General features: G+C 48.6%; 1 protein-coding gene across 3 annotated transcripts in view; it reads left to right on the forward strand.

Annotated features, from left to right (window-relative positions):
• Positions 1–13,687, forward strand: part of PABPC1L (poly(A) binding protein cytoplasmic 1 like) — a 29,789-nt gene that overhangs the window by 13,881 nt on the left and 2,221 nt on the right. The window contains exons 7-12 of one of the 3 annotated variants that reach the window (XM_031004880.3): positions 260–355; positions 6,562–6,828; positions 9,009–9,099; positions 9,724–9,852; positions 12,057–12,163; positions 13,305–13,398. In XM_031004880.3, coding sequence (XP_030860740.1) covers positions 260–355; positions 6,562–6,828; positions 9,009–9,099; positions 9,724–9,852; positions 12,057–12,163; positions 13,305–13,398 — 784 coding nt within the window. Of the gene's footprint in view, positions 1–259; positions 356–6,561; positions 6,829–9,008; positions 9,100–9,723; positions 9,853–12,056; positions 12,164–13,304; positions 13,399–13,687 lie in introns of those variants that run through there. The other 2 variants (XM_055373050.2, XM_055373051.2) reach the window with 2 other exon arrangements.

Genomic DNA, 13,687 nt, shown 5'->3' on the forward strand with positions numbered 1-13,687 from the left:
GGGGAATAGCTGTGGTGAGGCTGGGACCAGTGCGGATGTGTGAGAACTGCAGGGGAATTCGGGATGTGGGGGCTACAGCTTGCATGTGATGGGCACGCTGAGGGATGGGGGTACCTGGGTGCTGAGGGAGACGGGGAGCAGGAGGCTGGGCTGGTGGGGCTCCCCATGCCCCTTGTGCCTGCGTCAGTCCCCTGATCTCCCCAAGGCAGTTGGGGCTTGGAGGAGAAGGGGACATCCAGCAGTTTCCCTTCCATCCCAGGGTGTGAACTTGTACGTGAAGAACCTGGACGACTCCATTGATGACGACAAACTGAGGAAAGAGTTCTCTCCCTATGGAGTAATTACCAGTGCGAAGGTGAGGACTGGGGGCACCTCCAGGAGACAGCGTTCCCCTCCATCCTCTCACCACCGTCCCCCCACAACCCCACCCCTCCACCCTCTCGCCCAGCAGCCTTCAGGGGGTTGGTGCCGACTACCCCTTCTGGGGCTCTGCTGACCCCGTTGGAGCTTGTAGCCATCTGCAGCCTTGTCTGGGCTGGAGAGGAAGAGGGTAGAAATATAGTCCCAGTCACACAGCTGGACTTGGGGCTCACTGTCACCTTGGCATTTATTGAGTGCCTACTGTATGCCAGATTCCAGAAATTCATATCTTAGTATTTCCATTGACTTTTGTTGTCTGGCCTCTGCCAGTGACATTACCCTCCTGGGCCTCCGTTTTCCCATCTGGAAAGTGAGAGGGCTGGACTTCGTCATTCTTCATTTGTTCTTCCCTATTTCTGGAGCACCAATTGTGTGCCCAACCCTGTTAGGCCCCTGAGATGTGGCAACTGGCCCATCAGCAGCTCTATGAGCTTTAGCAGATGTTGTCTTATAGATAAGGACACTGAGCTCACTGGATGGCTTTCCGACCCTGGCTTCTCATTACAACCCCCTGGGCAATTCTTAAATACACACACCTCAGTCAGGCATAGAATGTGGATCCCCGGGGTGTAGGGCCTGGGCTTTTTATTTTTTTTTTAAAGCTCCCAGAGGCTGGGCAATATGGCTCACGCCTGTAATCCCAGCACTTTGGGAGGCTGAGGCGGGCAGATCATGAGGTCAGGAGATCGAGACCATCCTCGCTAACACGGTGAAACCCCATCTCTACTAAAAATACAAAAAATTAGCCGGGCATGGTGGCACATGCCTATAGTCCCAGCTATTCCAGAGGCTGAGGCAGGAGAATGGCATGAACCCAGGAGGCGGAGCTTGCAGTGAGCCAAGATCGTGCCACTGCACTCCAGCCTGGGCAACAGCAAGACTCCGTCTCAAAAAAAAAAAAAAAAAAGTGCCCAGATGATTTTTAAGATGATCCAGTGTTTATTCATTCTATACTTAAATACCTGCTGTTTTACCAGGCTCTGTGGGAAACAGGAGCAAATCAGATGTGATCCTTGCTTTCGAGTAGCTTATAGTCTAGTGAGGAAGTCAGCCCGTCACTAACTCAAATGGATTATAAGATGGGGGACAGTATGGGAGGCAGAGCTACAGGAGTTCAGTGGAACAGAAGGGAAGGCTGCCTGGAAGAAGTGGCAGTAGCAGCAGTGTTTGACTTGGCTGTGAGGAGGTAGGGAGCTGGAGTGGGAATGAGGAATTTTCCAAAGAGATCAGTGTGAGTGACAGGATGGGGGGACCCGCCTGAATGATGTGATGTTGGGTTCTGAGGAAGTGGTCTAGAAGTTCTCTTTTGGCTAGTGAGTCCAGTTGTAAACATCCTTCAGGGAGCCTCGTGTTCGGAGGAAAAAAGGTTGTCTTTTAGGTTAAGATCCTTTTGAAAAATGCGAGAGAAGGCTGTGGCACATGTAAATTAGGCATCAGTAAATTTGATTACACATCATAAAAAGCTATAGGTCCTCTTTCCAAGCAAATGCATACACATTTGATGTAGAAACATGGTTGAAAGCGGGAATTTTAAAGTTAATCAGGTTTAAATGTAAACCCCAGTCCTACCATTACCTAGCTGTAGAATCTGAGGCAAGTGGCTTTGCTTTTCAGACCTTGTTTACTCACCTATAAAGTGAGAGCAACATTTCTCACCTCTCCAGGTGTCCTAAGAACTACTAAAGAGGCTGCATGTACAGCATCTGCATTCGATAAGTAGTGAAAAAGTGATTGTCGTAATGATTCATCATACACCTTGCATACAGCTTCAGGAGATGGACCTTCTTGAGGACTCCTCCAACAAAGGAAATGTGTAAATTTGGATTGCTTAGAGTTAAGGCACACCTGGGGTGACCATCTTTTTAACAGGACAAACGGTATAAAATGGGGATTATAAATATATCTATTTTTTTTTTTTGTGATGGAGTCTAGCTCTGTTGCCCAGGCTAGAGTGCAGTGGCGCCATCTTGGCTCACTACAACCTCCGCCTCCCGGGTTCAAGTGATTCTTCTCCCTCAGCCTCCTGAGTAGCTGGGATTACAAGCACCTGCCACCATGCCCAGCTAATTTTTGTATTTTTAGTAGAGACGGGGTTTCACTGTGTTGGCCAGGCTGATCTCAAACTCCTGACCTAGTGATCCACCCGCCTCAGCCTCCCAAAGTGCTGCAATTACAAGCATGAGCCACCACGCCCAGCCTACATATATATATATATATATAAAATACAATTATTTATTTATTTATTTTGAGATAGAGTTTCCTTCTTGTCGCCCAGGCTGGAGTGCAATGGCGCGATCTTGGCTCACTACAACTTCTGCCTCCCAGGTTCAAGCAATTCTCCTGCCTCAGCCTTCTGAGTAGCTGGGATTACAGGCGCCCGCCACCAAGCCCTACTAATGTTTGTATTTTTAGTAAAGACAAGGATTCACCATGTTAACCAGGATGGTCTTGAACTCTTGACCTCAGGTGATCTGCCCGCCTTGGCCTCCCAAAGTGCTGAGATTGTAGGCGTGAACCACTGCGCCTGGCCTATGTTATGCAATTTTATATATTTTGGTTTATTATTATTTTTTATTAGAGGCAGGTTCTTATTCTGTTGCCCAGGCTGGAGGGCCATGATGTGATCATGGCACGCCACAACCTCAGCCTCCTGGGCTCAAGTGATCCTCCCACCTGAGCCTCCTAAGTAGCTGGGACCACAGGCATGTGCCACAATGCCCAGCTGATTTAAAAAAAAATTTTTTTTTGGTAGAAATGGGGAGTCTTGCTGTGTTGTCCAGGCTTGTCTTGAACTCCTGGGCTCAAGCAGTCCTCCTACCTCAGCCTCCCAAAGTGCTGGGATTATAGGCATGAGCCACTGCATCTGGCCTATATTTTGTTTTATATAAAAATAATTATGAAAATTAAAGGAATTAATGGATATAAATACTTATACCACTATCAAGTTCATGGTAAGCTCTGCATAAGTGTTAGCTTTGCTAAATTTTATCATTATTAACTACCGACTGCCAGAAGTTCTTAACAATATATATATATATATTTTGAGATGGAGTTTTGCTCTTGTTGCCCAGGCTGGAGTACAATGGTGCAATCTTAGCTCACTGTAACCTTTGCCTCCTGGGTTCAAGTGATTCTCCTGCTTCAGCCTCCTGAGTAGCTGGGATTACAGGCGCCTCTCACCATGCCCAGCTAATTTTTTGTATTTTTAGTAGAGACGGGGTTTCACTATTTTGGCCTGGCTGGTCTCGAACTCCTGAACTCAGGTGATCCACCTGCCTCAGCCTCCCAAAGTTCTAGGATTACAGGCATGAGCCACTGTGCCCGGCCCTTTGGCTATCTGATGAAGCCTGTGGACCCCTTCTAAGAATATTTTGTAAAAACTTTTTTGAGACAGAGTCTCGCTCTATTGCCCAGGCTGGAATGCAGTGGTGCCATCACAGCTCACTGCAGCCTCCAACTCCTGGCCTCAAGTGATCTCCTGTCTCAGCCTCCCAAGTAGCTGAGACTATAGGAGCACCACTATGCCTGGCTAATTATTTTTTATATTGCCCAGGCTGGTCTCAAACCCTTGGGCTCAAGCAATTCTTCCGCCTCAGCTTCCCAAAAATAGGCGTGAGCCACCAAACCTGGCCCTAAGAATATTTTTAAATGCATAAAATAAGATTCTTAGGTGTACAAAAAAATTATACTGAAAAAATATAATGGTCAAAATACTAAAGTGAAAGCAGTATGTGCTTCTTTTATTATTATTATTTTTATTTTTTTGAGACAAAGTCCCACTCTTTCGCCCAGACTGGAGCGCAGTGGCATGATCTCGGCTCACTACAACCTCTGCCTCCCAGGTTCAAGAACCTGGGTTCTGCCTCAACCTCCTGGGAAGCTGAGATTACAGGCATCCGCCACCATAACCAGCTGATTTTTGTATATTTTTAGTAGAGATGGGGTTTCACCATGTTGGTCAGGCTGGTCTCGAACTCCTGACCTCAGGTGATCTGCCCACCTTGGCCTCCCAAAGTGCTGGGATTACAGGCATAAGGCATTGCGCTCGGCCGAGATTAGCAATAATTAATGTGATATGAAAATATTTTCTTTTTCTTCATGACAAATTCATGGCTAATACTGCCAGGATTTTTTTGTTGTTGCCCATATTCATAATAGAAGGAAATGCTAATATGAAAATAAAGATGTCACTTTTTCCCCAATCCATGCAATTTCCCCCTAAATTGTATCCATGACCTACCTGAGGGGGATCCATGGACTCTCAGGTTAAGACCCCTCTACTGAAGGGTAGCAGAGTACAGCTTCGAAATTACTGATTAAGAGCATGGGCTCACCAGGAGTTCAAGCCCAGCCTGGGCAACAGGATGAGACCTCATCTTTACAAAAAATGAACAAAATTAGGCATGGTGGTGCTTGTCTGCAGTCCCAGCTACTTGGGAGACTGAGTTGAGAGGATCACTTGAGGCTGGGAGGTTGAGGCTGCAGTTGAGCTGAGATTGCACCACTGCACTCCAGCCTGAGTGACAGAGTGAGATCCTGACTCAAAAAAAAAAAAAAAAAAAAAAAGAAAAGAAAAGAAAAAAAAGGAAAAAAAAAAGATTTTAAAAATAACTCTAGTCCTTATGGGCTGTATGAGCCAGGCCGGTGTCTTCACCCTAAAAAAAGGTTAAAAACCCAGGGCCAGGTGTGGTGGCTCCTGCCTGTAATCCCTGCACCTTGGGAGACCTAGGCAGGAGGATCTCTTGAGACCAGCCTGGGCAACATAGTGATTGCTGATCTCTACAAACTTAAAAAAAAAAATTAGCTGGGTGTGGTGGCATGTACCTATAGCCCTAACTACTTGGGAGGCTGAGGCAGGAGGATCCCTGGAGCCCGGGAGTTTGAGGCTGCAGTGAGCTATAATCATACCACTGCACTCCAGCCTGGATGACAGAGTGAGACCCCATCTCTTTAAAAAACAAACAAATAAACAAAAAGACAAACCCTAAATGCCATGTGGGTTGGATCCTGGAAGAGAAAAAGAATATTACGGGAAAAAAGAGTGAAATTCCAGTGAAGTCTGGAGTTCAGTTAATAGCATTGTAGTTAATAGGAGCTAATGGTATAAAATAGTTAATAGCATTGCACCAGTGTTAATTTTGTAGTTTTGAAAAATGTACCATGTTCACATTGGGGTAAACTGGGTGAACAATATACAGCAGGCCAGGCATGGTGGCTCACGCCTGTAATCCCAGCACTTTGGGAGGCTGAGGCAGGCAGATCACTTGAGGTCAGGAGTTTGAGACCAGCCTGGCCAACATGGTGAAACCCTCTCTCTACTGAAAATACAAAAATTAGCCAGGTGTGGTGGCACACGCCTGTAGTCCCATCTACCCAGGAGGCTAAGGCAGGAGAATTGCTTGAACCCAGGAGGCTGAGGTTGCAGTTAGCCGAGATCGTGCCACTCCACTCCAGCCTGGGTGACAGAGTGAAACTACGTCTCAAAAAAAAAAAAAAAAAAAAAGATATATAGCAACCCTCTGTACTGTTTTTGTAAATCTAAAGTTACTCCAAAGTAAAAAGGTTATTTTAACAAAAAGGCTAAGAACCTCTTCCCCAAATTCCTAAAGAACTTGGCTTGGTACTTAGCAGAGGCAGTAGAAGCTTACCAGAACAATGTGTTGGGTTGAGTCCTGGCTAACATATGAACCGCAGGCTGAGTGACCCCAGACAAGTCACTCTTTCGAGTCTCTCTTATCCCGGCTGTAAAGTGGGAGCCGCGATGCCTCCCGCATCGGGAGGTTGTACATGTGAGGTGTGAAGACATGTAAAGTATCTGGCATGCAGCAGGCCTCATAGATGGGGGTGCGTGCTGCATCCCTCAAACAGCTGAGTAAACAGGGTGCACACTACATCCCTCCATCACTCCTCAGTAAATGGGGGTGCACGCTACATCCCTCCATCACAGCTCACTAAACGGGGGTGCACACTACATCCCTCGAACACAGCTTAGTAAACAGGGGTGCACGCTACATCCCTCCATCACAGCTTTCTCCCGGGCCTGCCCAGTGCTGGGCTTAGCCCATGGGGAGGAGGGAGGCAGCGCAGCCCCAGGAGCCTTCCTTCCCCACCCCAGCAGCTCTTGTCTTGTCTTGCTTTTAGGTGATGACAGAGGGTGGCCACAGCAAGGGGTTTGGCTTTGTGTGTTTTTCCTCCCCAGAAGAGGCGACAAAGGCCGTGACAGAGATGAACGGGCGTATCGTGGGCACCAAGCCACTCTACGTGGCACTGGCCCAGCGCAAAGAGGAGCGGAAGGCCATCTTGACCAACCAGTACATGCAGCGCCTCTCCACCATGCGGACCCTGAGCAACCCCCTCCTGGGCTCCTTTCAGCAGCCCTCCAGCTACTTCCTGCCTGCCATGCCCCAGGTGACGGCCTGCCCGCAACTCCCACCACAGCCTTCCCTCCTGCCCCAGCAAGGCAGAGCATGAAGACTAGAATTCTAGGGAAATGGAGGTTTCTAACTTGCTTCTGCCGAGGACTCATTAGGAAGTCTTTGTTTCCCTCTCTATAAAAGGGAGAGATCGTGTTAGTCAAATGGCATTTCCCAGTGAGAGAAGCTCATGAATGTTGTGCTGAAAAAGACTCTTAATGATCCAGCAAGTTTGGGAAATGTTGCATTAAGCAAGACCTACATTTTTCCTTCCTTCCTTCCTCCCTTCCTCCCTTCCTTCCCTTCCTTCCCTTCCCTTCCTTCCCTTCCTTCCCTTCCTCCCTTCCTCCCTTCTTTCCCTTCCTTCCCTTCCCTTCCTTCCCTTCCTTCCCTTCCTTCCCTTCCTTCCCTTCCTTCCCTTCCCTTCCTTCCCTTCCTTCCCTTCCCTTCCCTCCCTTCCCTCCCTTCCCTTCCCTTCCCTCCCTTCCCTCCCTTCCCTTCCCTTCCCTCCCTTCCCTCCCTTCCCTCCCTTCCCTCCCTTCCCTCCCTTCCCTTCCCTTCCCTTCCCTTCCCTCCCTTCCCTCCCTTCCCTCCCTTCCCTCCCTTCCCTCCCTTCCCTCCCTTCCCTTCCCTTCCCTCCCTTCCCTCCCTTCCCTCCCTTCCCTCCCTTCCCTCCCTTCCCTCCCTTCCCTTCCCTCCCTTCCCTCCCTTCCCTCCCTTCCCTCCCTTCCCTCCCTTCCCTCCCTTCCCTCCCTTCCCTCCCTTTCCTCCCTTCCCTCCCTTCCCTTCCCTTCCTTCCCTTCCTTCCCTTCCTTTCCTTCCTTTCCTCCCTTCCCTTCCTTCCCTTCCCTTCCTTCCCTTCCTTTCCTTCCTTTCCTTCCTTTCCTTCCTTCCCTTCCTTCCCTTCCTTCCCTTCCTTCCTTCCTTCCTTCCTTCATGGGGTCTCCATGTCACCCAGGCTGGTGAGCAATGGCGTGATCATGGCTCCTTCCTTCCTTCCTCCCTTCTTCCCTCCCTTCCTCCCTTCCTTCACGGGGTCTCCATGTCACCCAGGCTGGAGAGCAATGGCATGATCATGGCTCACTGCAGCCTTGAATTCCTGGGCTTGAGTGATCCTCCCACTGTAGCCTCCTGAGTAGGTGGGACTACAGGTGTGTGCCACCATGCCCAGCTAATTTTTTTGTTTATTTTAAAGAAGGGGTCTCGCCATGTTGCCCAGGCTGGTCTCAAACTCCTGGGCTCAAGCAATTCTCCTGCCCTGGCCTCCCAAAGTGCTGGCATTACAGGAGTAAGCCACCGTCCCCCGCCCTACATTTTTTTAAAAATTAAATTTTTCTTTTTTTGGAGACAGTCTTGCTCTGTTGCCCAGAATGGAGTGCAGTGACACCATCTTGGCTCGCTGCAAACTCTTCCTCCTGGGTTCAAGCGATTCTTGTGCCTCAGCCTCCCGGGTAGCTGGGATTACAGGTGCGTGCCACCACACTCAGCTAATTTTTTGTATTTTTAGTAGCGACGGGGTTTCACCATGTTGGCCAGGCTGGTCTTGAACTCCTGACCTCAAGTGATGTGCCCTCCTTGACCTCCCAAAGTGCTGGGATTACAGGCATGAGCCACCATGATCGGCCCTAAATTTCTTTACTGTCTACACTGTTCTACCCTAAGATGCCAATATCTACTGAGACTCTCCAAAACAGGCACAGATTATCCAGCATTTCCCCAGCTTAGATGGTCATTTTTTTGTGGGATGCCTGTTAACATCTCCCCTGGATGTTAATGTTCTGAGGAGCATGGTTTGGGAAAGGACCTCGTGGGACTTACAGGGAGTAGAAAGATGTCACCCATTAAAGGCCACCACGGTAAGAACATTCCTCTCCTTTTAGCAGTTGCTTAAGCTGCACAAGTTGGAGTAAGATGTCACCCTTTTTATCCAGGTCATTGGGTTAGCTAACAGGGAGCCAAGATTGAAATCTAAGATCTTTGCCCTGCAGGATTCAGGGCTAATGGACATCCTGAGATGGGAGGAAGGAGCGAGCTTTCATTACAGCCTTGTGGGTCTTGACTCACCAGTCCCTGCAGGAGCCAGTGGAGTTCCTGCCATGGTGTTCCTGAGGAGGTGTAGCTTCTCACCTACCCTGCCGCCAAGCCCCTCAGTCTGGGTCTTCTTTTCCCATGCAGCCTCCAGCCCAGGCTGCATACTATGGCTGTGGCCCAGTGACACCCACCCAGCCTGCCCCCAGGTGGACGTCCCAGCCACCTAGACCTTCCTGTGAGTGACCCAGCCCCTTCCACTCTCAGACTGGCCTATTGGTGTGGGCCCCGTGAGGCAGTCATAACACAGGGATGAAACCTGGCTCTGCCACTTCCCAAGGTGGGTGACTTCACTTCTCTGAGCCTCAGTTTCCTCTTCTGAGCATGGGCCTGAATGAGATGTGTGTAAAGTACCAAGCACAGTGGTGAGCCAATGGAAGACACGCAGCTAGCCACCAGCAGTCATCACCAAAGATGCCTCTGATTTGTGACTCTGAAAATTCTTGCAAAGCTGAGAAGGTGAAATTCCTCTGGCTATATTGTTGACCAAAGGCCCTCCTCTGTAAGAGTGAAATGCACGCTCACTTGAAACTATCTTGAGGGACTAAGGTGTACGATCCTGGTGCTTATGCAGTTTGGGGCTCTAGGTAGACACGAGCTGGCTTCGAAATTGTAGATTCCTACACTCCCCCTCTCTGGAGTTCTGGGTCTAAGTGAATTGACTCCTATTTCTGTTGTGAATGTTGTAGTTTCCCTTCCCATTCTCTTGGTGGCCCTGGAAGCTTCTAGGCACAGTGTGCCACCCTGATTATTCCCACCACTCCATCCAACTTTTCTCTCTCTGTGGTGTCTGCACCACAAGCTGCATACCCTCCAGGTGCCTCAGTGGTCCGGCCACCAGCTGTGCCTCGGCGCCCCCCGGCCCACATCAGCAGTGTCAGGCAGGCCTCCACCCAGGTGCCACGCACGGTGCCTCATACCCAGAGAGTAGGTGAGTGTGGGTGGGGCCCAGGGGAATGGGGGTGGGGCAAAGTTGGCACTAGGAGTCAGGACCAGCCTCCATGGTGACCTTGCCATACGCCCTGTGGGTGAGCAAAGCCGACTTTGGAGACTGTAGCGTGGTAGTTAGCTTGGCCTCCAGTTCCTGGGACCAACTGACTCTGAGGCCCTTGCTGACTACTATATCTGATCACCTAATCTTTAAAATGGGGACAAAAATAGTACCCCCATTTTATTGTAGAGAATTTAAATGTTTTTTTTTTTTCTTTTTGAGGCAGAGTTTCATTCTTGTTGCCCAGGCTGGAGTGCAATGGCGTGATCTCTGCTCACTGCAACCTCCGCCTCCCAGGTTCAAGCGATTGTCCTGCCTCAGCTTCCCAAGTAGCTGGGATTGTAGGCATGCGCCACCATGCCTGGGTAATTTTGTGTTTTTAGTAGAGATGGGGTTTCTCCATGTTGGTCAGGTTGGTCTTGAACTCCTGATCTCAGGTGATCCGCCCACCTCAGCCTCCCAAAGTGCTGGGATTACAGGCATGAGCCACCGTGCCCAGCCTTAATTTTTTGTTTTTTTTGAGATCGAGTCTCGCTCTGTCACCCAGGCTGGAGTGTAATGGTGTGATCTCGGCTCACTGCAACCTCTGCCTCCTGGGTTCTAAGCGATTCTCCTGCCTCAGCCTCCCGAGTAGCTGGGATTACAGGCATGCGCCACCATACTTGGCTAATTTTTGTATTTTTAGTAGAGACAGGGTTTCACCATGTTGGCCAGGCTGGTCTCGAACTCCTGACCTTAGGTGATCCACCAGCCTCAGCCTCCCAAAGTGCTGGGATTACAGGCGTGAGCCACCATGCCCGGCTTGTTGTTGAGGATCAATGAGATCATGCATGAAAGGGCTTAGCACTGGGCCTAAAGCCTGGTAAGTATTGCAGTGACTATAAACAAGGGTGTAGATTTCGGCTGTACAGCAAGCACATCTGTTCTTTCATTCTGCAAATGTTCTCACATCCACAGTGTGCTGGGGCCCCAAGCTCGGCCCTGGAGGTTCTGCGTGAACGAGGCATACTCAGTCTCTGGCCTTAGGTTGCTGCCAGGCCCTGACACCCCTGCTTATTCCTTTTTATTGTGGTAAAATACACATAACAAAATTTACCACTTAACTATTTTTCAGTGTACAGATCAATGGCATTAAGGATATTCACACTGTTGTGCACTGTCACCACCATCCACTCTCCAGAACTCTGTTCAGCTTGTAGAGCTGAAATTCTGTACCTATCAAACCATAACTTCTCGTTCCTCCTCCCGCTAGCCCTTGGCAACTGCCATTCTACTTTGTCTCTGTGAATTTGACTGTTCTTGGTACCTCATGTAAGTAGAATCATAGAGTATTTGTCTTTTTGTGGCTAGATTTTTTACTTTACATGTCTCAGGATGTATCTATGTTGTAGCGTGTGTCAGAATCTCCTTATTAAGGCTAAATAATATTCCATTGTATGTATAGACCTCATTTTTACTTATTCATTCATCTATCAATGGACACTTTTCTACCCTTTGGGTATTGTGAATAATGCTGCTGTGAAGATGGTTGTACAGGCTGGGCGTGATGGCTCACGCCTGTAATCCCAGCACTTCGGGAGGCCGAGGCGGGTGGGTCATGAGGTCAGGAGTTCGAAACCAGCCTGACCAACATGGTGAAACCCTGTCTCTACTAAAAATACAAAAATTAGCCGGACGTGGTGGCACGTGCTTGTAATCCCAGCTACTTGGTAGGCTGAGACAAGAGAATTGATTGAACCCAGAAGGGGGAGGTTGCAGTGAGCCGAGATCACACCACTGCACTATAGCCTGGGTGACAGAGCAAGACTCCGTCTCAGGAAAAAAAAAAAAAAAGAAAGAAAATGTTTGTACAAATAGCTCTTTGAAACCCTGCTTTCAATTCTTTTGGGTGTATACCCAGAGGTAAAATTGCTGGATGATATGGTAATTCTGTTTAACTTTTTGAGAAAGCCCTATACTGTTTTTCTGTAGTGGCTACATCATTTTACATTCCTACCAACCGTGCACAGTGTGCTAATTTCTTTACATTCTTGTCAACGCTTGTTATTTTCTGTTTTGGTTTTGTTTTGTTTTGTTTTGTTTTTGGATAGCAGCTATTTGAACTCTGCTTTTTTTGTTTCGTTTTGTTTTGTTTTGTTTTGCAGCCAACATTGGTACTCAGACCACAGGACCCAGTGGGGTAGGATGCTGTACACCAGGCCGGCCTCTCCTGCCGTGCAAATGTTCCTCAGCAGCGCATAGCACCTATCGGGTAAGGCCAGCCCAGCTGCCTGCTCTTAGCCTGGGCTCCTGGCCGCCTGGCTCAGAACCTTAGCTAAGGTGTTGGGCCTTGGCTTTTTTTCTTTTCTTGGCTTGTAAAGTTTCATTTATTAATGTGTACAATCAATAAGAGATCACCCTTACTGCGAGAAGGGGAAAGAGGGCCAGCATTACGTTTTATTTACAATTTGTTTTGCTTCGGTTATTACCAAAATTAATTTGGATATCCTTAGTATTTGTGATGAACACCAAGGAAAGGTATTCTAAGAATATGCTGATTATTGAAGGGATGTACTTAATCTTCAAAACAGAAAATACTTACTGTAATCAAAGACTGTGTATTTATCTCCCTCCCCTAAAAAAGGTCTAAAATTCAGCATTATCATATCCTGTGTAGAATTTCAATGTGTCTCTTTTGAACTATTTCTTGCAAAATGAATGAGAATGTCTTTAAACAGCAAAAATGTCTATTTTTTTTGTTTGGACAGGGTCTTTTTTTTTTGACAGCACCCAGGTTAGAGTGCAGTGGTGTGATCATAGCTCACTGCAGCCTTGAACTCCTAGGCTCAAGTGATCCTCCCACCTCAGCCTCCAAGTACAGGCATGTGACACCATGCCTGGTTAATTTTGTGTATTTTTTTGTAGAGACAGGGGTCTCATTATGTTGCCAAGGCTGATCTCAAATTCCTGGCCTCAAGCGATCCTCCCACTTTGGCTTTCCAAAGTTCTAGGATTATAGGTGTGAGCCACCACACCTGGCCAAAATGTTTTAAAATTACCAAGATGTGAAAGGGTGAGAGGTGTGCCGGGGACGTGTCCGTAAATCTACTTGATAAAAAGTGCTTTATTTGGCACAAAGTTATTGGTAACACAGGGCTTTCCTTTATCAATGTTCATCAGGGACCTTTATAAGTTCATAGCACTACAGGAAACGTCTAAGCTAGAGGCATGACTTTGTCTTCTAATTCACTTTGCCCTTGTTGGGGACTCTCCACCCCACCTGATCATCCAGACCTTGTCCTCTATTCCCCTCCTCCAGTGCCTCCCTGGCCTTCTGCTCACTTGCCAGGGTAAGTGTTTTGAGGACATGCCTGTCCATGGTGATTAAGGGATGTGTCCCCGGCACCATGCAGGTCCAGGAGCCGGCTGTGCACATCCCAGGACAGGAGCCCCTGACCGCGTCCATGCTGGCTGCGGCGCCCCTGCATGAGCAAAAGCAGATGATTGGTGAGTGGCTGGTTCTCCTACTCTGGAGCAAGAAGAGGAGGGCTGCAAGCTGGCTAGCCTGCTGGGAGACACCCTGAATGGTGGTCCAACGTGAGGTCAAAGTCCAGCTTTGTCACCGACCCCCCTACTGGGTGACCGTGGCCAAGCTGGCTCTATTCTCTAGGCACCTGTTCTCTTGTCTTAAAACCCTGGTCAGACTGGATGGTCCTGAGCTTTCTTCCACTGCTGCTGTCCTGTGACTTTGAGGTTGGGAGACACTCCACATGTGGGGAGATCAGGGGACAAAGGG

Source organism: Gorilla gorilla, chromosome 21 (assembly GCF_029281585.2).
Source record: "Gorilla gorilla gorilla isolate KB3781 chromosome 21, NHGRI_mGorGor1-v2.1_pri, whole genome shotgun sequence".
NCBI classification, from domain to species: domain Eukaryota; kingdom Metazoa; phylum Chordata; class Mammalia; order Primates; family Hominidae; genus Gorilla; species Gorilla gorilla.